The 25,305-nt window shown below is 42.1% G+C and overlaps 2 protein-coding genes across 5 annotated transcripts in view; one reads left to right on the plus strand and one right to left on the minus strand.

Moving 5' to 3' along the window:
- LOC6031853 (receptor-type tyrosine-protein phosphatase N2) overlaps positions 1-25,305 on the minus strand; it is a 70,649-nt gene that overhangs the window by 23,948 nt on the left and 21,396 nt on the right. The window lies entirely within an intron of this gene.
- Positions 12,792-19,883, plus strand: LOC6031852 (collagen alpha-1(I) chain). Of its 2 annotated transcripts, none has more exons than XM_038255183.1 (13): positions 12,792-12,960; positions 13,819-14,825; positions 14,889-15,185; positions 15,249-15,356; positions 15,739-16,419; positions 16,476-16,695; positions 16,759-16,973; positions 17,033-17,168; positions 17,226-17,629; positions 17,688-17,787; positions 17,847-18,116; positions 18,181-18,368; positions 18,440-19,883. In XM_038255183.1, the coding sequence occupies exons 2-13, from the start codon at positions 13,923-13,925 to the stop codon at positions 19,607-19,609; spliced, it is 4,692 nt and encodes a 1,563-aa protein (XP_038111111.1). In that variant the 5' UTR covers positions 12,792-12,960; positions 13,819-13,922; the 3' UTR covers positions 19,610-19,883. The 2 variants fall into 2 exon arrangements, with proteins under 2 accessions (XP_038111111.1, XP_038111112.1); XM_038255184.1 differs by having other exon boundaries at positions 12,792-12,956.

Genomic DNA, 25,305 nt, shown 5'->3' on the forward strand with positions numbered 1-25,305 from the left:
TGTTACGTCAAATGCAATTATCGTTTAACTTATTACTAACCTCACCAAAATATCTCCCAGGGAAATTATGTTAAATGCATCTAATAAAAATGATTTAGATAAGTTTAGCAAAACTATGTTTTCTAATGTTTAGACTTTGACTTTGCTGATCAGATTTTAAAAATTTTCGTTTAAAACTGGTGCGCCCAATGCATGTTAAACTTACACCAAGATTTTAATTTTTTTTCTAGTTATTTTCCACAAATATGTAAAACACATTTGGATATTGCTTTTAAAGGTCTTTCCAAATGTTCGTCCAGCTCCTTCTCTCTTTAAATTCCAGGGAATTTATGAATGTCAATGCAAATTTTACTTAAATTTTTCCAAAAAATCGGGTGAAAAAAATGACACAAAATAGTATTTTTAAGGGGCTACATACATGTAAATCAACAAAAAAGTCAGAGGTTGGTGTGAGTACACGCTTAATTTTATTTAAAATCTGTTTTCAGGGCATTAAAATATACATTTTTATATATCATCAAAACAAATTTGAAGACATTTGGATGTATCATTGCCGAGGTATAGCTATTTGAAGTTTGCAGTTTCAAAAAACGGGTGCCACGATATCTCAACACTGCCTAGACCAAATCGGGTCAACATTTTGGTGAAGACTTGTTAAACTTATTTAAAAAAAAGATAATAATATTTTTGTGTTTTTCATATAAAAAATCGTCAGTTTTTGATTTTTCTTTTACTTTTACAAAAAGCTAAATTTAAAAATCGGGCTTCGTCATGCACACGGGATATGTCTTTAGAGTCTTCTCCTCAAATTTCAGCCAATTTGGTCCATCCCATCTGTAAATCAAATCGGTGTTTTGAGAATTTATTCGTGTTTTACGAATTTTTGACAGTAGCATGTTTGTTGTTACAATGAATTAGACATTTTGGGCCATATAGTTTATCTCCATTTGCGAACCTGACTAGAGCTGTGCGGCAGAAGTTTTCAAATTTTTTAATAAGCTTATTTATCTTCTCTTAGAAAAGTGTGCGATGTTAAAAAAAATAAAACGAATTTAGGCCGCTGCAAATATTTTTTGAAGTTTATTGGGAGGGGGGGGAGGGGGGGAGCAAAAATTAAAAAATATAAAAATTGAAATTACAAGCCTAGGTTTCAACATTTGGATGAAAAAAGTGTTTTAAAATGCATTTTACAGGCGTACAGTTGCTTTCTAATCATTAGGGGAACAGCATCTAATTCCAGCGTGCCTCTAATGTTGGCAGGTCAGAACTTTGACATTCAAATAAAGCTAATTAAAAGCGTGTTCAACTGAACTCGAGTGATAAATTGCTCAATAAAAAGTGAGCAAGCAAGTTTCTATCAAAAGTTTTGCAAAATTAGTTGTTTAAATAGTGAAAATCAGCCAATTGGATGGAGTTAGGAGCGAGTGCTTAACCTGACAAACATACGAGAATTTCCCCTAGTTTTGAAAATATCGAGGTATTGATGGAATTTTTTTTCGCAAAAAAAAACTTTTCGGAGAGTTCAAACATGCTGAATATGATTATAAACGCGGGAAATCCATTTAAACTGGTTTTCAGTTGATTTAACTTAAATTTTCATTAACATTTTGAAGTTTTCCGAAAAAATATTTTGTTTTGCCCCCTGATTATTCAGGCCAACTTTGAAGGGGGGAGGAGGGGGGGGGGCACATAAACTTTGAAAAATATTTGCAACGGTCTTATTATCTTTGAAATTTAAAATCCCATGAGAGATAATCATACTGATTGATTATTATAACTGCAACTCAAGTGGAAAAAAATCAAAATTCTTAAATTATTAAATAAAACAGGCAAAAAATTATTTTAAATTACTTTTTTTTTCTGAATATATATTGCCAAACGGTGTTTTCATAATAGAATATTAACATGAAGCAATTAATTATTAGAGTTCACATTTTATTTGAAGACTATAGATTCTAATGGCCCTTGTCAAATGATCAAAAATTAAAACTAAATGGGATTTTCGTGATCAAAAAATATTTGCTTTAAAAAAAATTTGTTCGGAGTTTTTGCAAAATTCTTTTCTCACATATCCGAGAAAGAAGATTCTTAACATAACAAGTATGGTGATATGTTATAATTATTCGAAAGGCTTGAAATATTTTTTTTTAATCTCTAAGCTTAATAATCAGCTTTGATTTTATTTATATGAATCTTTTATCTATGACAATATTGCATACCGTAATCTGGGGCGAATCGGAACTTCTGTCTGAATAGGGACAGCAGTTTTTAGAGCACTTAAAGCTTTCAAATTTGGAAATGGATGTACACATTTTGTTGGTCTGAGTCTGTTCTAACCGAACTCAACCAGAAAACCATGTGCTCCAACATGGTTAAAACTGCTGTCCCAATCCGCCCCATGTGTCCCGATTGATCCCAGTTTACGATATTTATTTTGCAGAAAGTGTGAAAATCTAAAAAAAAACTAAAAGGTTTAGTTTTAAAAATAAGTAATGATTTGATATAAATTCAGTTGATGACTTTTTTTCATGTTTAATGCTTTTGAATTCTGTACGGATTAACAAAACGTAAAAAAGAATATTGCTGGAACTAAATCCTATTTATTTTATCTCAATACGTATTATTGAAATAAAAAACTTTTCTAAAAAGTCCGCACAACAATTGCATTGCATCATTAACAGTGTAGTTTCATTTTTTTTCTAGCATTCCAAATATGTATTTTTTTAACAATCACACCCGCACTCAACTGAGCTGAATAATGGCCTCGAGAACAGTGCTACCTCTCCTCGAGTTCATTTCCCAAAAAAAAGTTCATCCGTTAAAACAAAAAAAAAATAACAGAAGTGTTGACTAAAGGAATCAAACTAGGGACCTTCGACAAACTAACTCAGTAACTTAGCTGCCTCGACCATCACAGCTTGGAGGAAATTTTCTCACAACTTTGCTAAACCACCATCACCATAGAGAATTACTTAACATTTATGAAAATATAGAATACAACTCTTCTTGCAGATATTTTTTCAGTTTGCTAAATTGCGCCATTTTCAATTCCTCCTCGATTTTCCCAAGGCAAAATAATCTTCCTGCAATTAACGTCCCTCCCCTCGAGTGAAACGCAAATTACGCATTCAATGATTCGCAGGAAACCTCCGGTACCAAACAAAGCCCGCACAAAGTTGCGCGCTCCTCTCGGTGCAACAGTCCCATTACGTAACGCAACGGCAAAAAAATGAAAAAAAAAAAACATTCAGAATGGTTCGCAAAGGTACAAAATCCCCGATAATAAACGTGTTCAATTTGTAGAAGATTCGCCAGTCTTTTCACCGGCTTCCATCCTTGTCGCAGGGCCACCCACGTCAAGCTGCTTGCTTTTTCTTCATTTTCCCAGGTATCACCACCCACCCAGCACCTCTCCGTTTCACCTGGGTTCCGCAATCAAACAGAGGCCATTTTTGTTTTTTTCTATTCACCCAGACAATGGCGCGCACACAAACAAAAAATTCAAAGGGAAGAGGAATTTTCAAGTCTTGAATCATTCGTTTTGGCTGGGACAGGAAATTCCAGAGAAATAATTCAACAGTTCGCAAAGCGTTTACAAATCAAAGAGTCAGCAAATTCATTAAAAGTTAAATATTTAAGTGACCATTTCCGGGAACTTTTCACAAATATTGTATCAAATGATACCCGGACCCAGCCATTCACAAAACGCACACGTGTTCCAGAGCTCGACCCAAGAGATTGATGGTGAGGGTGTGCGACGAAGAAACGAGATGGAAGCAGAGTAAGCGCCAACTTTGATTGAGCGTAAAAAGCACCCGATTTTCGCCAGTGGAGTTCTATTTTTAGCAGCCACCCACCGCCTACACAACTGAACGGAAAGCTCCGGAATCCAGTGCCAGGGGTCGGGTTCCCGCAGGGGAGAAGCGGAAGAAGCAAGGAGTAGTGTTGTGGGGGTGAAAAACTGGGGACACCACCACCGGGCACAGGCAGCGCAGTGTACGACGGAGTTTGTGAGGATTGCGGAGGAGGGAAAAACTATTCATTGGTGGGAATGTAGACACCCTGTGACGGTTGGGACTTGGGCAAGTGGGGTCAAATGGGTGTTGATTGAGAGCAGAATTTTGAAAGTTTGTTTTTGAGTCATGCAATTTTTACTAAAGAATACAATATTTTTCATAAGGATTTTATTCTGGACAATACTTAGTAAATAAAAATGTTACTCGACCAACAGCAAACTTAGAAAAAAGCTAGGCAAAAACTTCACAGGAAAAAAAATCATGGTAATATTACATTTGGAAAGGGGTACATATTTTATGTCATTTATGTATAATTTTACCACTATTCTGGTGTAATGTCGGTTTTTCACTCTAAATTGAGGTAAAATTACATCATAAAAGAGGTAGTATTCAATCTTTCAAAATTACACCTTCCAAATATACACATTTTTTGTGTGCCAAGCAAAAAAAAAAAATTTAAATTTGGAAGGTGTAAATTTAGTAGGTTGAATATAACCTCTTTTATGATCAATTTAGACTAAAAATGTGACATTACACCAGAAAAGTGGTAAAATTACACATTTTCAGAGGTAAAATTACACATTTTTTTCTGACATAAAAGATGTACCCCTTTCCAGATAAAATATTACCATGATTTTTTTTCAGTGTATGTGAGCAGAGTTTATGATTATGCAAGTAATTCAACCAAAAAGTCCATCCGGACAGCTTAAAAAAACTCTCTAAAAATACCATTTTCAACTATTCTGCTGAACCAACGTCATAATTGCTTTACCACATTTGGGTGAAACAATGTTAGGCTGCGGTTGACCAGCAAACTGTGGCATGTGTGAACCGGCCCCGGCAATTGCACTTAAAAAGAGTCAATCGAGTTGACTCCACAATACAATATATGCAGCATCTTCGTCTGTTTGGTCGGTCCCGGCATACGCACGAGAGTCAGCTGGCCTTCTTCCTTCTAATCAAAGTGCGTCCTCATGAATCTCAATGAATGCAGAGTGCATTTTTCACACGATGCTTTCGCGCGACTCTTTTCCATTTCTAGGGGTAACTTTTGAAAAATGATTAAGCTCAGATTTAAACACGCAACCCATACCGCTCACAAGCTATTAAGGCATTCACTGGAGTGAGTGAGATAAGCTTGTTGTTTACTTGCAAGGTTACGTCATTTTGAAAAGTTGCAATAGGTTTCGTTGAGAAAGGGCGCCTGCAATATTCCACATCTTTTGCCGAGATCGGCCAATATCAGCTGATGGCGAGGACGAGATGCATCGATCACTTAATTACTGTATGTAGAAGGCGCAAAACATTTTAATGCATGCGTGTACGTACTTTGTACAGCCACCCACAGATCTGTGATGCCGACACTAACAACATCGTCACTGTTATAGTACGTAATTATGATTGAGCAAACCACATGTGAAACAGTTTTACCACTGTACATCTCGATGGTCACAACTTAATAACACGATTTTTAGAACTATAATTTATTTGAACATTGTATAAGTACTTACAATGTATCTGTTGAAATAAGGCATTTTGCAATTGAATCATTTATTTGAGTAAGCCTTCTTTCGCTTGTAAAGGAGTTACATACATAATTTCAGGGATCGTTATGAGCACACTTTTGAACATTTTTAAAACTTTTTTTTCAACTTATTGAGCAATTGCGTCCCAAATAGGGAATCGTCATTGTTATCCGAGCATTCGTTGGTGAAGGTTGTCTGAATCAACATGACTCGTCGCGTCCCGGCGCAAAACGCCGGCAATATTGCCCTACCTGCGGCTCAAGCAGGCAAAAAAGTGGGAATTTCCAAAAGGAAGGTTGAGGCCTCAACTGATGGCCAAAAACCGGGAATTTCCAAAAGGAAGGTGCTTTTGGAAGTGACATCGAACAGCAAAAAGACGAAAAAGAGCGACGGTACTGTACCGATGGATGAGGAGGAGGAGAACTCTTCGTCGCACGAGGAGCAGCTTTTGAAGAACAACAAGTTTGCTGGACTGCCTGACGAGGACCAGGTAGCGGAAGCAAAGGAGAATGAAGTGAAACAGCGAAAGGAGAAACTGCCTCCTTTTATGTGAGGCAATCAGCAGCAACGATCGACTTTCGTGCGGGGCTGGTTGAACTCATCAAGTCTGGGAAAGTCCAAGGCAACATTCGTCTGTGTCAGGACGGATTTAAGGTGCTGGTGCAATCCAGGCAGCACTATCAACTGGTCAAGGATTACTTGACCGAAAACGAGGCGGAGTACTTTACCCATGATGTCGTCATGGATAAGCCGTACAAAATCGTCGTCAGAGGTCTGTACGACATGCCAGTGGAGGAATTAGCTGCCGAGCTAAAAGTTTTGAAACTGGATGTGTTGGCCGTGCACAAAATGAGCCGACGCAACAAAGACATCAAGTACCGTGACCAGCTCTACCTGCTGCATTTGGCTAAGGGATCGACGACGCTTCCTGAGCTGAAGGCAATCCGAGCGGTTTTCAACATTATCGTGTCGTGGGAGCGATACCGACCAGTGCATCGTGACGTCACACAATGCTTCAACTGCCTGGGTTTCGGGCACGGAGGTAAGAACTGCCACCTGAAGCGTCGTTGCGCCAAATGTGGTACCGATGCGCACATCACATCCCAGTGCATCCAAGATTCGCTGGTGAAGTGCCTCAACTGCAACGGTGAGCACTCGTCAACCGACCGAAAGTGCCCCAAGAGAGCTGAGTTCGTGAAAATTCGGCAGCAAGCATCGACGAAGAATCAGCCTCAGCGTCGTAGAACTCCTCCAGCCCTGGTGGAGGAAAATTTTCCACCTCTTCAACCGCGACGCCAGGTCCCGAACTTGGCACCGTTGCCGTTGGATCCCAGGAAGAGAGCTGAGATGAATCATCCACGGCCGGGTTCCAGCCAGGAGCCGAGACCGCCACCACCGGGCTTCAGCCAGGAGCCAAGACCAACCCAAGAACCAGCAGTTGAGGAAAATGGTAATGATCTTTACACCTCAACCGAACTCCTCAATATTTTCAAACAGATGTCCGCTGCACTGCGTGGATGCAAAACCAAGACCCAGCAGATTGAAGTGCTGACCTCGTTCGTCATCCAGTATGGATCGTAGGTCCCTCAAGCTGCTGAATTGGAACGCTTGCTCCATTAGGAGGAAGAACTTAGAGCTGGTGGATTTTCTTCGCGAGAAGGAGATCGACGTAGCTGCCATCACGGAAACTCATCTGAAGCCCGGTGAAAAAGTTTATCTGCAAAACTACAAGATCGCGACGCAGCTCGATAGGACCACCTCTGGAGGAGGAGGTGTGCTTGTCGCTGTTCATCGTGATCTCAAGCCACGCCGGCTGCCACACTTTAAGCTGGACATCATCGAGGCCGTTGGAGTGGAAATTCCCACTTCGGTTGGCCCAGTACTCTTCATTGCTGCATACTGCCCACGTCAGGTGAATGCCAGAGATGGTTCAGCAGCAAAACTGAAGAGCGATATCCAGAAGCTGACACGGCGGAGCGCAAAGTACATCATCGCTGGTGACCTCAACGCGAAGCATGAAGTTTGGGGCAACAGCAGGAGGAATCGGAACGGAGTGATTCTGCACAACGATCTGCAAAACGGATACTACAACGTTGTGAGTCCGGATCGTCCAACGAGGGTGGCTCGGTCTGGGAATCACTCAATCATCGACTTCTTCATTACCAATATGGCTGAGAACGTGGCTCATCCTGAGGTGTTTGAAGAGTTGAGTTCTGATCACTATCCGGTGGTTGTGGAGGTTGGAGCTTCCGTTACTCCGCAGCGGCAACCAACCCGGAAAGATTACCACAACGTTGACTGGCAGCAGTTTCAGCAAGTGGTCGACAGCAACATCGACTATGATCAACACCCGGAAACTTCTGCTGATATTGATCGTTCGCTGGAGGTGATCCAGCAGGCTATCAACCAAGCAGAGGCTGCCAACGTTCGGGAGGTTCCTGTTAATTTTAAGGTAACTGATATTGACGTAGATACTAAACACTTGATTAGACTTAGGAATGTTTATAGGAGACAATATCAACGGACTGGGGACTATGACAAAAGATTTCAGTTAACAATTTGAACAAAATCATACAAGACCGACTTGACAATATCAGAAATCAAGAATTTTCAAAACATGTAAGCCAGCTTGGGAATTATTCAAAACCATTTTGGAAACTTTCAAAAGTTCTTAAAAACAAACCAAAGCCTATTCCTCCTCTTATTGTTGAGGATTCTCCTTTGATTACATCCGAGGAAAAGGCAAATGCACTTGGGCTTCATTTTGTTAGTTCACATAATCTTGGCGCTTCCATGACCAGCCGTAAAGAAACATCAGTTGCCAATAGTATTTCAACAATCAATGACTCTACCTTTGAATTTCCTGCAGATTCCCATGTTTCTGGTGAGGAAGTCAAAGTTGCAGTTAAACAAATGAAAAATATGAAAGCTCCTGGCTTTGATAACATTTTAATCTAGTGTTGAAAAAACAGAGTGATCAGTTCTTTCAACATCTAGCCAATATTTTCAATAAATGTTTGCAACTTGGTTACTTCCCCACCAATTGGAAGCTGGGCAAAGTCATACCAATTTTGAAGCCTCAAAAGATCCAACATCGCCAACAAGTTATCGTCCCATTAGTCTTTTGAGTAGTCTGTCCAAACTCTTTGAGAAGGTCATCTATTCAAGGCTTTTGGATTTTACCAACGATAATAATATAATTTTGAATGAGCAGTTTGGCTTCCGAAAGGGCATAATACTGCTCATCAGCTTACGAGAGTAACTAAAATCATCAAGCAGAACAAGCTTGAGTCTAAATCAACTGCTATGGCTTTGTTGGATGTTGAGAAGGCTTTTGACAATGTTTGGCATGATGGTTTGATACATAAACTGTATTTATACGGTTTTCCAATGTATCTTATCAAAATTATCCAGCACTATCTTTCGGAGAGATCGTTCAGGGTTTTTCTGAATGGGATTGCTTCTGGATTATTCAACATTGATGCTGGGGTTCCCAAGGAAGTATTCTTGGCCCACTTCTGTACAATATTTTTACATCTGATTTGCCTACTCTTCCTGGTAATGGTGTGTTGTCACTTTTGCTGATGACACTGCCGTTATTTATAAGGGTAAAATAACCAGATATTTAGTTGGCCGTCTTCAGAAGGGTCTTGACGTTCTTTCCGAATACTTTGGCGACTGGAAAATTCGCATAAATGCAGCCAAAACTCAAACCATCATTTTTCCACTTTCCAAATCGGCCCGATTTGTCCCAAAGGATGATGTTTTGATTAAAATGAATGATGTTTCAATACCCTGGTCAAAGGAAGTTGTCTATTTAGGTCTCATACTTGACTCGAAACTATTGTTTCGACAGCATGTAGATAAAATATTGAACAAGTGCAGCATTCTCATCAGGTGTTTGTATCCTTTAATTAACAGAAAATCAAAGTTATCTTTGAAAAATAAGCTAGCAGTTTACAAACAAATAATTTACCCCGTTATTGAGTATGCAGTACCTGTTTGGGAGTGTTGCGCTAGAACTCATAAATTGAAGCTCCAGCGTGTCCAAAACAAGGTACTCAAAATGGTTTTGAATGTTCCTGGCTGGACAAGATCAAGTGAGGTTCATGAATTAGCAGAAGTAAAAATGTTGGATCAGAAGATTCAAGAAAAATGTTTGAAATTCAGGGAAAAATGTGCTATATCTGAATACCCCTTGATTCAAGGATTGGTTTAGTTTATGGTAAGATTAAGTTAGTTTTAGGTTAGGTTATGTTTTCTTAATTTTTTTCTTCATTGTACCTAGTGTTACAAAAATGATAAATCATATACTTTTAAAGTTATGAATATGAACAGTATTTAAATCACGAAAAGCAAACTAAAGCTGAAGAGCCACAGCTGACCACTTATTATGTAAACCAAATGTAATTATTATAAGAAAGATTCAATAAAGTATATTTAATTAAAAAAAAAATTAATAGGGAATCGGGTTTACCCGACACTCTCCGATTTCAATTTTACAATTTTAAATAATAGTCTCCATATTGACCATGGTCCAACCATTTTCTTAAGTCCAATCCATTGTCAAAAAAAGGGTTTTTGGCCATTTCTATATGATTTTTCAGTGTCGTGAATATTTGTACCGGAAAGCTCGTCCAATTTCCCATAAGTTAGCCTTATCGGTGCTTCAAGAAAAGGTGTTAAAATTAGTCAAATTGGAATCGAAAAGTTCTTTAGTAAAATTTTGATAATGTGCATCGATTTCGAGTTAAAAACTATTCTTAGAATTAAGAAAAACCACGAGTAACATTTCAAAAAAGCACAAACGTATGATTTGGCCATTATATTTTTTACTCGTAATTTGGATACCGAAAACATTTTTTCAAAGAGATGAGAAATTGCCCCTTACCAGAAATTTGTACTTGATTTTTCCGGGTGTTATTCACAAAAAATCCTACCCTATGTTGGCATAGCTGCATAAATAACAGCTGCGGTAGGTAGGTAGTGATCAAGAAATTTTCCATAAATAATTTGCAAAATAATTGGAAGATGGTGATTTTTTGTGATTCAACTGTACTGAATTAAACTGAAAAAGAGTTTTAGGATATACTGTGCCCATCTTCAACACAAATACACTATCTGTAATAATTAAAAAAACGTCTTTACCAGAAGGAGGCCGCAGTGCCAACCATTCGAATGGAATCAAATGGATCGATTTAATGATCGATTACTATACTTGACAGTTCCAAATTGAGGCCGCTTTGCGAACCAATATTCAGCTCCCAGCTCCCAACCTCTTAGAGTTTCAATTTTATGAAAATAGAGTTTTCCTTAATTAGCCCTCTCAGCTCTCGGTATCTTCTCGGAAACTATTTGTTCAATTTACTATAAAAAAATGGAACATGTGAAGATTTTATAACCTAAAAAAAATCGAAATTATAAAACGAAGCTCATCATGTTAAATGTTCATAATAACTGTATAATAATAATAATAACCCTTCAAAGATTACTCATCAATCTAAAATTTCGAAATCTTTCCAAAGCTTTGTATTGTTTATCAAGTTTTTCAATAAACATAAACTAAAAGAGGCTGTATCTTAACTACCAGTTCAGTTTAATCAACAATATAAAAAATGGGAGTTTTTTCAGCTTTTCGAAAACATATTTGTCCCTATTTTGGGCCTAGTACCTATATTGGGTCTACCAAACTTAATTCAACGAAATTGTGCATTTCACCAAATCTGGCCGGAGTCTGTCACTTGAGAATGATTCGTCCCTCTTAAATTAGAAATAATGCAATTAATATTTCACTCTTCGCTTTTTTTGGCAGATTGCTACTTGCTCATTAGGTCCAAAATTTTCACCACTTTTGCTTACCGCTCCCTGATAGCGTCACGGTGATCATCGCTCAGCACACGAAAGAGAGCCGTCCCCCGAATCTTAAACACCGGCAATATGTTTTTATTTATTGCACAATCCCGTTGCAAAAACAATCACTAAACTGCTACCAAATCAAAATGATAACTGATTAAAGTTACTTCGTCCATCTCGGAGAGAATGGATATATTTACGGTACAAAAAATGATTTAATTTCTCGGCCTTATACAGCGATATAAAGTGTTGTTATTAAACATGTGATTAAGTACGAGCATAAGCAATATAAAACCAACTTATTCATGTAATATAAGCAAGGCTGCCTATAGCAGCCTTTGAGAATTCATCAAATTAAAAGTGCGCTCGGCTTAGTAGGCCCAAAATAGGAACAAATACCCTATCCAGGGGTGTTTTCCTTGATGAAGTTTTTTAAATTGTAAAAAATAAAGCATTTTTGGAAAAATACCAAAAAATGCCTATAACTTATAAACGGTCCGCTTTATAGAAAAAAGTGAAGTTATTATCGTTTTCAGATTTGTTTTTCTAATCTAATCTAATCTAATCTAATCAGACCCTAGCGCAGCCAATCCATCGAAGGGGTCCTGGAGAGTGCCTTAGGTTAGATGACGCCTAGCACTCTCCTTGTCATTTATTAACATTTGTAGTGCGTCATTGCATCGGAATGCATTGAAACATCACAAGCGTTAAACCGGCCAGGCCTACTGCGTAAAGCCTTATCGCAGAGATGATTCGTAGGGGAAATATACCCATTTTAATAACACTAAGCCGATCGACCAATTCTCATCACTTTTGCCGTTTTCCGCTATTAAATCAACATCAAGCTAGGAAAAACTGATAATTTAAAATGGCTTCTTTTGACATAGGGAATGCGTGGACAAAGTTTCATTCAAATAAAAAAAAAAACAGATTATAGGGAATCGTAAAGAATTGCCCATAAGGGTTTGTTTAATACAATCATAAAGAGGCGTTCCAAAAATAGACAAAAAATTATAGTATTGTTCAGAATGTTCATTTGTAGTGCTTTCCAGATCATCGTTATGTACTTCACTGATTCCGATGATGATTGCATTGATCTCATCCAAAACTGCAAAGTTCATCAACATAGCGCGCACACTGCCCACTCCCATGTATAATTCGCTTCCCAAACTTCCCTCGTTCACCCCCAAACTCTCGCCAAAACTAGAACGAAAGAAACGAAAAAAAATATGGAATAGTAATCAACACTGTGTCCACACACTGAGAACATACTTTGCGTCTGCGAAGACGATCTACTCTGCGCTCTAAGCACATGTACTAAGTCACAGAATCAAGTTGCGTTGGTGCGGCTATAAAATGGTTTGCGGGCGCGCATCTAAATTCAGTTGTTCTGGAATTATTAGCGCGTGCGGTTTGGTTGAGCCCCGGGAACCCGAACGTCTCGGAGTGATAAGGACTAGTGACAGTTTGTTTTTGGACGTGCCAGGAGTGCCTTAGAAAGTGTCCGGATTTCCTGGTTTCCTGCTTTGTGCGTGGATATCTTGGCTCGGAGTTTGGAGAAGTAGGTGCGGATCGATACTTGGATTAACAGTGATTTTGGGGATATTTGAGTGATTGGTTCGTGCTCGATAAACCGGAAGTGGATTAGATGGACTGAGAAGAGGCGGATTCTAGCAAATCAATCTGAAAAAGTTACATCCTCGTGCTAATCTAAACTGATTTTGTGGATTTTCGTGCACTTTCCAGCAAATTCGTCAATGTGAATAAAAATCAAAACCCCTTCGTTTCAGTTAGAAAGTGGTAAAAATCTTCGAAAAAGCACACGAAACCTTATCAGCAGAGATTCGTTCTCACAGTGACATAATCGCATTAGAACATAACTAGACCAGTGAATGAACGCGGCCACCCAAAAAAAAGGTCAAAATATATGTGAGCTTGTGATGCAGCCGATTTCAAAGCGCGAAATTGCGCAACTTTTGATTTGGGAACGCGAGTTGTGTTTATGTTTGAACCGGCGTTTTAGAAGGAGTAAAAACTGGAAGAAAGATGCTTATCAGTTTTTTTGGTGGGAATATGTGCACATGAGAAACATGTTTGAAACAATTGTAACGGTTGAATGAGGAAAAATCATGTAATCAGAACAAAATAAAATATTTTTGAGTATTGCTTAGGTGGTTCAAGCTGGGGTCAATATTGGATTACAGAGCATACAAAAACTAAAAAAGATCTTAGAGATCTTCCTGTTATCATGCAATCCAAATTATGACGGCTATTACCATGGCTGTGGAGTTGGCAAAATTTTGAACAACTTTTTACAGGAGTTGACTATACTTCACAGCCCTGAAGTAACATTACTTAAAAATAATCTAATGACCACATTGAGATCCTAAGTCAATACTAAATCCTTAAAATTATCCCACCAGGATCCTCCCCTAGCTTCGCGGTTCCACCAGCCACTGCGTGCAATCCAGTCAACAACACAATGTGCTAAAAATCCCGCGAGTGGTACAGTCAGAACCGCCTCGCAATGAAGATTCGAATCCGGCACACGGTTCTGCCGTTGCTGCTGCTAGCTGTGATATTGATCGATCAGATCCAGTGCCAAGAAGAAGATGGCGCAGCTCCGGTGAAAGTTTCGAAAAAGAAAAGCAAAAAAGCCAAAAAGAAGACAGTCACGGTGACGAAAGCCGTCCCGAGGCCACCCAGGGAACGACCACAAGCCGATGCACCGCCGGCCTATTCCGACTACGAGAACACGTACGATCAGTACGATTACGGCGATGGTGATGACGAGGGCGAAAATGGATCCCGCCAAACGGAGGCCTCGTTCCGCCAGCCGGACAACGAGATCCCCGTCGATGCCGCTCCGGCGCCTCACATCACGGTCAGCGTGAGTCCGCTCGAGCCGGAATCGATCGTGCAGCCGTTCACCTGCCATTACGAGGGCAAATGGTACCGCGAGCAGGAACAGTTTCAATCGGGTTACCAGGGCTGTGCCACGTGCAGGTGTCGGAACAAGCAGGTCGTATGCGACGAAGCCGACTGTCCGAAGATCAAAGCGGACGTCAGCGTGACTGTTATTCCGCGAACTACGACCACAACGACTACGACGACGACGACTCCGGTTCCGGAGTATGATGCCGCCCAGCTGGGCAATCGATTGCCGCTTGCACCTGCTGGAGAGCCGGGTACTCCCGGTGAAAGTGGTGTGCCTGGTTCTCCCGGAACTCCGGGTGTTCCAGGATTGCCGGGACCTCCTGGCCCTGTACCGGACCTGACCTACTTCACGCAACAGCTGCAGGACTCGATGGCTGGATCCGACAAGGGTCCCGGACCGGATAACTTCCAGTACATGCAGGCACAGGTGGGACCAGTTGGTCCACGGGGACCTCCCGGTCCTTCCGGAGTGTCGGGGCCTCAAGGTTTTCAGGTAAGTCACTTTTGATCGAATCATTTAGTGGACCACAACTAACACAATAACTAACCCACGCAGGGCACGAGAGGTGAACCTGGTGAACCTGGACCGCCCGGAGTAGCGGGACCCGGTGGTCCTCGCGGTCTTCCGGGGCCTCCCGGTAAGGATGGCGCACCCGGTGACGACGGTGAAGCCGGTCCACAAGGTATCGTAGGCCAACCTGGGCCTCGGGGCTTACCGGGCTTGCCCGGCGTTCCAGGAATCAAGGGTCATCAAGGATTGCCCGGATTGGACGGACCAAAAGGAGAGCAGGGCAATAGCGGCGAAAAAGGTTCCGTAGGTTCCATTGGACCAATTGGTGCTCCAGGACCAGTGGTAAGTTGAATCGCGACGAGGACATCTGGCCGAAACTAATTTTTTGAAATACTTTTATTTAAGGGTCCTGCTGGACCCCGTGGCGAACGAGGACGAGAAGGTCCTCCCGGACCGAATGGACTTCGAGGAATCGATGGCATCGCTGGACCACCAGGTCAACCCGGACCAGTCGTAAGTTTCTAATTTCTGTAACTTTTGTTCGGCAACTGAGCTTTGATTAACCGGGCTGCTTATTATTGTTCTGAGAATGTTCTTCGTCATACGGGTCAGGTCTGTAACATAAACACATTTTTTGAAATGATCAATCCAGATTTTTTAAACAAAGATGGCGTTAAGAATGGCACACGCCCCAAATGTCAAAATCGCGCAGTGGTACCAACATTAGAGAAAAGTGTGGCTGTCATGCCATGGCACACTTTTTTTTGTTAAAAATCTGGATATCCTGTATTTATGAGTTTGCAAGTAGCATTTCATAACTGAGTTGTCCTCGGACAAGTTACTGAACAAGTAATAAGACTTCATCTACTAAACTTACAAATGCCTCCAATCACAGGGCAAAGCTGGACCACCCGGATTTCCAGGAACCCCAGGCAACAAGGGAGATATGGGTGCCCAAGGACCCAAGGGTAGCCAAGGTCCGCAGGGACCCCGTGGCGAATCCGGTAGACCAGGACAACCGGGAGAACCTGGTCTGAACGGTCCACCAGGAAAGGATGGCGCTGCCGGCGAGAAAGGTTCCAGCGGATCTCCCGGTTTGGCTGGCCCACCCGGTTTTCCTGGGCCTCGCGGAGCTCCTGGCTTGAACGGTAGTCCAGGTGATGTCGGATCGAAGGGAGAGCCGGGTCTTCCCGGAGATCGAGGCTACAAGGGAGAGTCGGGTATCAAGGGAGAATCCGGAACTCCGGGGCCGCGAGGCTTACCTGGAGCTGCCGGTCCAGAAGGAAAACGTGGCAAGCGTGGTATGAAGGGACCCACTGGATTGGCTGGGCCACAGGGAGAACGTGGTCTTCCGGGAATTCCCGGATTGCCCGGTCCTGATGGAGCACAGGGTATCAAAGGTCAGAGTGGAGATCGGGGAGCTCCAGGACCGCAAGGAACCAAGGGTTCAACTGGTGATCCAGGATCTCCTGGACAACCTGGTATCCAAGGATTGAGAGGACCCGCCGGCCGTTCCGGTGCACAAGGTAAAGCAGGAGCGCCAGGAGAGAGAGGCCCACCCGGAGCGGATGGCAAGGTATGACTCCTTCTGTCATTTGGTTCAACAGATCTTAAATCTTAACCTTATTACAGGTAGGAGAACCCGGTCACCAAGGTCTCCAAGGATTACCTGGTCCCATTGGTTTGCCTGGAGATAAAGGTTTCACAGGTGAACCAGGCAAAGATGGAGACATTGGACCGCCGGGACCTTCTGGACCCCGTGGTGATGCTGGAAAAGATGGTCCACCTGGCATTTCAGGACCACCGGGTCCGCCCGGAAATGACGGCGATCGTGGACCACCTGGAGCCGCTGGTATGTTCATCACAGCAACTATTGATTAGTGAAGTTCGAGAGATGATAGAACATTTCTTCCAGGACCACGTGGATTCCAGGGATTGCCAGGAACGCCTGGAAACCCAGGAGCGCCAGGAAAAGACGGTCAAACAGGACAACCGGGTCCGTCAGGACCAGCAGGACAACCCGGAATTCGTGGCGAACGAGGATTCCCCGGCGAACGTGGTCCAATCGGAACACCGGGAACTCCAGGATTACGTGGGGAGGCTGGCGCTCAGGGCAATGATGGGCCACCGGTGGGTATATGTTTGCGAATTAGTTGGGACGGTTTGTAACGAAGACTTGTATACGATAGGGTTCTCCGGGTCCGGTTGGCATGAAAGGTCACCAAGGTGCACCAGGCATTATCGGTATGCCTGGTCTGAGAGGACTTCCTGGTCCGGCCGGCGAAAAGGGAGAACGTGGTTCTCTTGGTCCAGTTGGACCTGAAGGTATTGTAGATCAACAACACAATTAAACCTTTAAACAATTTTTTCATAACTTTCAAGGACCCGCCGGTAGAACGGGTGAACGAGGTCCCCAAGGCCCTGTGGGTCCAACTGGGCCTCCGGGAGAACCTGCTGAAAAGGGAGAACCAGGAACGCCAGGAATTTCCGGCGAACCTGGTACTCCGGGAGCAGTCGGCGAAAGGGGTCCAGTGGGACCGCAAGGATTACAGGGTTTCCCGGGGCCGCAAGGTCCGGTCGGAGCATCGGGTCCCAAGGGAGATCGTGGCCAAATGGGGCTGAAGGGCGAACAAGGAAACAGTGGTAACCCTGGAACACCCGGAGAACCTGGACCGCAGGGCTTGATTGGATTAACCGGAAGTAAGGGAGCTCGTGGCGAAGCAGGCTTACGTGGCGAAACTGGCTCGATGGGCGCTCCAGGAAGACCGGGAGACCCGGGTGCAGCGGTAAGATGCCTTAAAATTATGTATTTGATGAGATAAAGAGTTGGTTTGTATTTCATAGGGACAACCCGGAAACTCTGGTCCACCAGGACCAGCTGGAATAGCTGGACAGAAAGGAAACCCTGGAGATACTGGCAGATCTGGCAACCCAGGACCTCCAGGTTGGTTATCAAATGTAACATTTTGCAGATAATCGTCTACAACGATAGTTTATTTCAAGGAATACCTGGACAGCCTGGACCGGAAGGTTTGAAGGGACAAGCTGGCAGTGATGGGCCTTCAGGACCAGCTGGAAATCCTGGACCCCAGGGCGCCCCAGGTGATCGTGGAATGCCAGGTCTCCCGGGACCAAGTGGACAGCAGGGTGCACGTGGACTTCGAGGTGCCGCTGGGGAACCAGGTCAACCGGGAAAACCGGGTCACGATGGGCCACAGGGTGTACCGGGAATGTCCGGACCTCCGGGACCTCCAGGACCAGCTGGTGATCAAGGTAACTGAGAGTTCATTCAATGTAAAGCGAATTGTAGAGCTTCACGTTATTTTTTTTCAACTAGGAATTGAGGGACCGGTTGGTAAACCTGGTCCGCCGGGCATTGCTGGACGTGTCGGTGACAAGGGTCCGATTGGGTCCCCTGGTGCACAGGGTATATCGGGTGCTCCCGGACTTCCCGGTCCTCCAGGGCCACAAGGTCAAATTGGTCAGACCGGTGAAAGGGGACTGCGCGGTGAAACAGGATCACAGGTAACGTTATTCAGTAGAATAACTGTTTAAGAACACCATCTTACTAACTTTTCTTATTGTTTTGACAACAGGGTATTGATGGACCGCCAGGTCCACGAGGAAAGCCAGGACCGCCTGGTTTGGATGGCCCCAAGGGTGACGCTGGTGAGCATGGACAGAAGGGTGTCAAGGGTCATCGAGGTTTGATCGGTCTGCAAGGGTTACCGGGACCTGCGGGAAATCCTGGCGATAAGGGTGATGTTGGTCCGGCTGGACAGCCCGGTAAACCTGGTGAAGCTGGTCCTCGTGGTCCTCCCGGCAGAGATGGTTCCCCGGGTCCGCAGGGTATGCTGGGTATGGCAGGTCCGCGAGGTCCTCCCGGAAACGATGGCAAGCATGGACAGAGTGGACTTCCAGGTCCTCCCGGTCCTCCTGGTCCTCCAGGTGATGGAGTCGGTTATGACGCAGCTGCTTTGGCGGCGCTACTTGGCCACGGACAAGTTAGTAACATGAAGGGTCCAGATCCGAACTTGGGCGATGAGCCAATGAAGTTCAGCAAGGTGTTTGACCTTACCGAAGAGGAGCGCCGACAACTGGTTGAGACGGCTTACGAACGATTGAAGACGGCATTCGGAACGTTCAAGAAGCCAGACGGCAAGCAAGCTTCGCCGGCCAAGACCTGCAGAGACTTGTTCGCTGCCTATCCGGAGTACACGTCTGGCCATTACTGGATTGATCCTAACGAGGGAGATGTCCGAGATGCCATTCTGGTCTATTGTGATGCCCAACAGAAGTCGTCATGCGTGCTTCCGCAACCACTCAGGACCAAGGAGCTGCACCACGTCGGTGATGAAACCGAGGTTTGGCTAGGAGAAATGGAAGCCGGCATGAAGATCACGTACAAGGCCGACAGTAACCAGATCGGATTCCTGCAGCTTCTGTCGGCATCGGCATCGCAGAACGTGACCTACCACTGCAAGAACAGCGTAGCATTCTACAACAAGGAGAAGAACAGCTATCGCCAGAGCTTGAAGCTGCTGGCATGGAACGACGCCGAACTGACGGCCCGAGGTCCCCAACGGCTGCGGTACGAAGCCACCGTGGACGAGTGCCAGTACCGTGCCCCGACGTACGCTCAATCGATCCTGACCTACCGGACGGAGAAGCCTACGAGGTTGCCGATCATCGATATTGCCGTGCGCGATGTCGGCGAGTTAAACCAACAGTTTTGGATCGAAATCGGGGCGGTTTGTTTCTACTAAAAAGTGGTCGGACAGAAGCCAAAGTTAGATTAATATTTAGTTAGAGTTACCATAAAAGACTTGAAGAAACGCAAAAAAAGAAGCAATTTGCAAATCAAAGCACTGCCGAGAGAAACTGCCAGTGTGCGAAGAAGTGATATTTATTATACCAAAAACATCTTGTAGCAAGATCTTACAACTAAGTCTAGCGTAGGTCCCCCTTGTAGTTTTATGTAACGTTAAGATCTTCTAGACAAAGTGTGTGTGTACAATAAAGAAGAAATTAAACAAAAAATTCCTACCATTTAGTCACATCCTAACGTACCCGACGTGCCCTTTGACGTCATCAGTTGCGGTAGCACCCCCCACTATGAACAGAATTAAGTCGTGTCAGAAGGGAGAGGTGTAGGGAGCCGCCTCGCCCCAAGCATGGTGTAGCATACAGTTCTAAAAATAGTTCGTCATTCGGCACCGCCTTTCCATCAAGTGCTGTCGTGCATCGAAAATCAAAGTTTTCACCAAACATCCTCCCCCCCCCCCCCTCCCACGAAGACAAACGTCCGAAGAACTTGTGTTGTGTGCTTTTTTGGTCTGTTGGAAAACTTTCACAGATATTTTGATTATTTTCTGCAATGCCAGCAGCTGCGCTATCTGTGTGCAGAAGCTTTGCTTTGCTTCTGCTGATGCTGGCGATGTGTACAGATGTTGGTACAATCTTGAGATTTACGAAGGATTATGATAAGTTTGGCTAAAAATAAAAGTTGTGTGAATGGGGTTTCGCTGCGTGGGTGGAATCCAGCATTGGAAGTCCATTATTTTATTAGCAAATTTGATTACATTGGCTGATTCGTTCTGCTAAATCAGTTTAATCATGGAATGCCAATAAAGTTGTTTGCCATGTCAATAACTTTGGCACTAGCCATTTCCGTTGAGCCGGACTTATCCTAAAGGGCAAGTTATTGGAACAAATAGCTTCATTTTTTATGCTGTCCATTTCAACGCATATGAATCGCCAGACTTGGTGATTGCTGTTTGAGTGGAAATGAGAGTGTTGGAACAATGTTTTCCAGCATATATTCATTATCCTGGGCACTGTCAGTGGAAATGATAAATTGAACGTCTTGTTGCTCGAGCTATAATTATAAATGATATTCTGTAAGTTGTCCCAAAAGGTCGCAGCGATAAAAGCAACATGTCCTTCGACGCAAACTCCGTCAACCTGTGACCCACCCTGTTTAGGGTAAGAAGAGGGGGTCATTTTCACCCCCCAAGTTGAGCATATCGAAATGATGGATGTTTGTTCTGACACGTGTTTGCCCACGTTTGCTTCTCGAACAATGAAAAGCATTCTAGTCGAGCAGTCAGATAAGTCGAGTGACAGTGTTTTCTGAGCCGTGGATTCGTATTAAAATAACATTGGCATTTCATGATTGGAAGGTTAATGGATTTCATTGGAATTCGTTTGAATGCCTCGGGTAAAATGACGAGGTTAAACCAAGCGTAACTGATTTTCAGTTTTTCAGCAGTTAAATCACTCATTTAGTTAACCCTCTACAACCCAACCCCGCCTTTGACGGGCTTCGATTTAAAAGCCAAAAAAAATCAAACAATTTTTGTTCTTTAAAAGCATTGGAAAGAAGAATTCTTAAAATTTCTAGAAAATTTATGGGCTGGAAGTTTTATTTGTTTTGCACAAATTAAAATACTAAAAATGAAGCAAGCAAAATATAAAACAAGAAAAGTAAAGATTTTCGTAGAACAATCGTCAAAATAAAAATGACCTCTTGAACACGGGAAAAATAAAAATTTTCGAAAAAAATATTCAGGCAGTACAGGGTTAATTAACATAAGAATAAAAAAAAACATGAAAATTTCACTTTTTTAATTTAAATAAATATAAATATTGATGTCTACCAGCAGTTGCTACTCTGTTATTGACCATGACTTCCAAGAATTGCTTCTTGGACCACACAATTTTTCTTTTTTTATCCGTCGCAAAATTCTTAAATATGGTTGAAAGCATCCTTCTTTAAAAATATACTGGAAAATTTTCACAAAATGACGCACAAAATGTTTAAAATTGCATAATTTTCTGTGTCCCCTTCAAACCCTCAACCAGGGTTGCGAATGAGCGAGCGAGCCCGAAACTGTGCTCGCTCATTCATGAGCATGAAGAATTGCTCGTGCTCGCTCCTGCTCATCGCATGCTCTCGTCACATCGGTAGAACTTGAGATTCAAAAATAGGGATTTATACAGTGCTGCCTCTAGCGGTGGAGAGCTCCAACTTTTATAACAGATTTTATAATAGATTTAACCGAGGGGTTGATCAACAGCACGATTTTTTCTCAAGCCTGAGCAAATAACTCGAAACACAACTTTAGAACCCCTTGACTGATAGAAACTGGAATAAACTGTTATACACATAAAAGAAAACAACATCGTAGCTGGCCATGCAAAAAAACAATTTTCTAATGTTTACAAATGTCCGTCCATCGTCAGGAACCATTTTCGTTCATATTCTATTGCGTCGTAAAAGAAACGGATTTCCATAAAAAAAATCTGATAAAAAATGTTTAGTGTGAACATCACTTGATCGAGAACCGGGGAAGTGCTATCTAAATGGATTATTTTCCGGTGGTTGGATTTGTTACGAGCATTATTTTTATGAATCTTGATTTTGTACAAAGAATACATAAGTTGAACTGAAATAATCATTACGCTTGAAAGCTACGGTAGTTATTTGAAAACGAGTGGTTCAATGAAGCAATTTTAAATGTGCCTTCAAGTGATCACTTCTGTTGTCTTAGTTGATGTCACCAGGCCAAGTTTTTTTTAACTTTCAATCTGTACTCTTGTTAAGATGGTTGTTTATGGAAGACGCAAAACGCAAAACGCTTAACTCCCAGGAAGGTGCTGTGTCCTATCCCTCGCCTAGACCAGACCAAAATCCATGATAAAACTGACAGACCAAATCTGTCAGACCAAGACTGTCAGACCAAAGAGCAAAAAGTAAACAATCTTGGTCTTCGACGTAGGTGCACACAAATCAAGAAAATAAAATTTGAAAAAGAGTTTTATTTTTCCAATTCAATGACTGGGTTTGGACTGCAAAATTGAATGTACGTCAGAAAATGATTAAACAGTGCGGCGTCCTGTACACCGACAATTAAATAAGCAGTTAAAAGCCTTATTCTTCCATTTTAATTTTTGATTGCGTTTTCGGTTTACACCTGAAAAATCTTGAAATTATTTATACGGATTTGTGATTCCTCTCTTTCCATCATTCCCTTGTTAACTCCTGGGATGACCAGTTTAACGGAAACACATTTTCACTCAATTTTTAGTTGATAAAAAGGTGCAAATCGTGATGAGCTTGTTTGTTTTGATTCGTTGCCACGAATGTCAGTCTAACTGGTATACATTTTCTTTTATGAGATCGTAGTGTGCTGAGAAATCATCTAGGACAAATTTATCGTAGAACACTAATGAACTGATTTCTCGTCACACTTTTTGAGCAGAAATTTGTTCAGAGTTCCACGGATGTGCTCTCGTGCTCATCTGCAAAGTAGGTAGATTTTTGTTGTTTGGTTGATGAACCTCGCACCACAATGTGAAGCTCATTTTTCGAGTCTTTTTAAAGGTCTTATGAACTATTGTCTTTCATATGTTTAGAGGACCTATTTAAGAAAACTCTAGATTTCAAGTACCTGAGAAAATTTCACCACGATAATGGGCATGTATTCATATAATGTTTTCAGCCTTGCACATTTTTTTCTGAGTTTGAGAATCAAAAAGTCTGGATAATTCAAATTTAAACTAAACATTCAGTGAATGGCATATAGGTCTAAAATAAGCTGTAAAAGGAAGGCAATCAATATTTTTATGTAGAAACAAGGTTTTATTCATTTATTTATTAAATTATTTGGAATGGACTCCAGCTTATAATAGTTGACGTGAAAATTCATGAAAAATACAGATTAGCCATTTATTATGCTAGTTTATTTAAAAATGAAAGCTTTAGCTCCGGCTTCACTTCAAGATTTAATTCAAAACTTATAAAAATATGTTTATCCATTATTTTTAAGATTTAAGATTTCAGCCTCAATTTTTCACAAGATACTACTTCAAAGGTCTGCTGAAAAAAAGTACATAGTACACATCTGGAATTTTTTGCCTCCCTCACTGAGGTAAGGCTATAATCCTGCTCTAAAAATGAACTTTGTATAAAAACTTCGTAGACCCACCTTAATGTATACATATCGACTCAGAATCGAAAACTGAACAAATGTCTGTGTGCATGTGTGTGTGTATGTGTGTGTGTATGTGTGTGTGTATGTGTGTGTGTATGTGTGTGTGTATGTGTGTGTGTGTATGTATGTATGTGACCAACAAACTAGCTCATGTTTCTCGGCACTGGATGAACCGATTTGACCCGAACCTGTTGCATTCGACTTGGTTTAGGGTCCCATAGATCGAGTTTTATACAGATTGATGTTTCGATAAGTAGTTCAAAAGTTATGTATAAAAATGTGTTTTCACATATATCCGGATCTCACTTAAATGTATGTAAACCATGTCCGGGTCCATCATCCGACCCATCGTTGGTTAGGTTATCAAAAGACCTTTCCAACGAGTCCAAAACATTGATGATCTGGCAACCCTGTCTCGAGATATGCCCACTTAAGTGATATTGATGTACTTTTTTGAAGCCGGATTTCACTTAAATGTATGTAAACTATGTCCGGATCCACCATCCGACCCATCGTTGGTTAGGTTATCAAAAGACCTTTCCAACGAGTTCAAAACATTAAAGATCTGGCAACCCTGTCTCGAGGTATGGCCACTTAAGTGACATTTATGTACTTTTTGAAAGCCGGATCTCACTTAAATGTATGAAAACTATGTCCGGATCCACCATCCGACCTATCGTTGGTTAGGTTATCAAAAGACCTTTCCAACGAGTCCAAAACATTGAAGATCTGGCAACCCTGTCTCGAGATATGGCCACTTAAGTGACATTTATGTACTTTTTTGAAGCCGGATCTCACTTAAATGTATGTAAACTATGTCCGGATCCACCATCCGACCCATTGTTGGTTAGGTTATTAAAAGACCTTCCCAACGAGTCCAAAACATTGAAGATCTGGCAACCCTGTCTCGAGGTATGGCCACTTAAGTGATATTTATGTACTTTTTTATTCTGGATCTTAAAAATAGATGAAATTTTTGTACAATTCCATCATATCAGCAATTGTTGGTAATAAGTGAGGAAGGCTCCAACCACATAGGTGGATTAAGTTAGTTTTTTTATTTCAAAAGGTTCAATAAAACAAATGTCCAGTTCCAGACGGTCCCGGTGGCATTTTTCGAGACGAGATTTGCCTGACCACGCCTTCCGTCGGTTGGGGAAGTAAATGTTGGTCCCGGTATAATCAAGGTCGTTAGCTCAATCCTGCCTCGGTGGAGTCGCTGGTAGGCAGTTGGACTAACAATCCAAAGGTCGTCAGTTCGAATCCCGGGGTGGATGGAAGCTTAAGTGTAAAAGGAGGTTTGCAATTGCCTCAACAATCAAGCCTTTGGACTTCCGGAACATAGTCCTATCGAAAGAATTGTTACTTGTAAATTTCTGGTACAAATAATTTGACTCCATGCTTAAAAGCCAGGCGCCTCCATGGTTTTATTCTGAGAAAAAAAAAAAAAACAATAGTTACACTTG

Source organism: Culex quinquefasciatus, chromosome 2, assembly GCF_015732765.1.
Source record: "Culex quinquefasciatus strain JHB chromosome 2, VPISU_Cqui_1.0_pri_paternal, whole genome shotgun sequence".
Taxonomy (NCBI): domain Eukaryota; kingdom Metazoa; phylum Arthropoda; class Insecta; order Diptera; family Culicidae; genus Culex; species Culex quinquefasciatus.

Bases quoted from the DNA above. Each gene is read 5' to 3' on its own strand.
- LOC6031852 (XM_038255183.1), top strand. From the start codon at position 13,923: ATGAAGATTCGAATCCGGCACACGGTTCTGCCGTTGCTGCTGCTAGCT. The intron at 16,420-16,475 runs GTATGACTCCTT...ACCTTATTACAG, and splicing joins CACCCGGAGCGGATGGCAAG to GTAGGAGAACCCGGTCACCA. The intron at 18,369-18,439 runs GTAACGTTATTC...TTTTGACAACAG, and splicing joins GCGGTGAAACAGGATCACAG to GGTATTGATGGACCGCCAGG.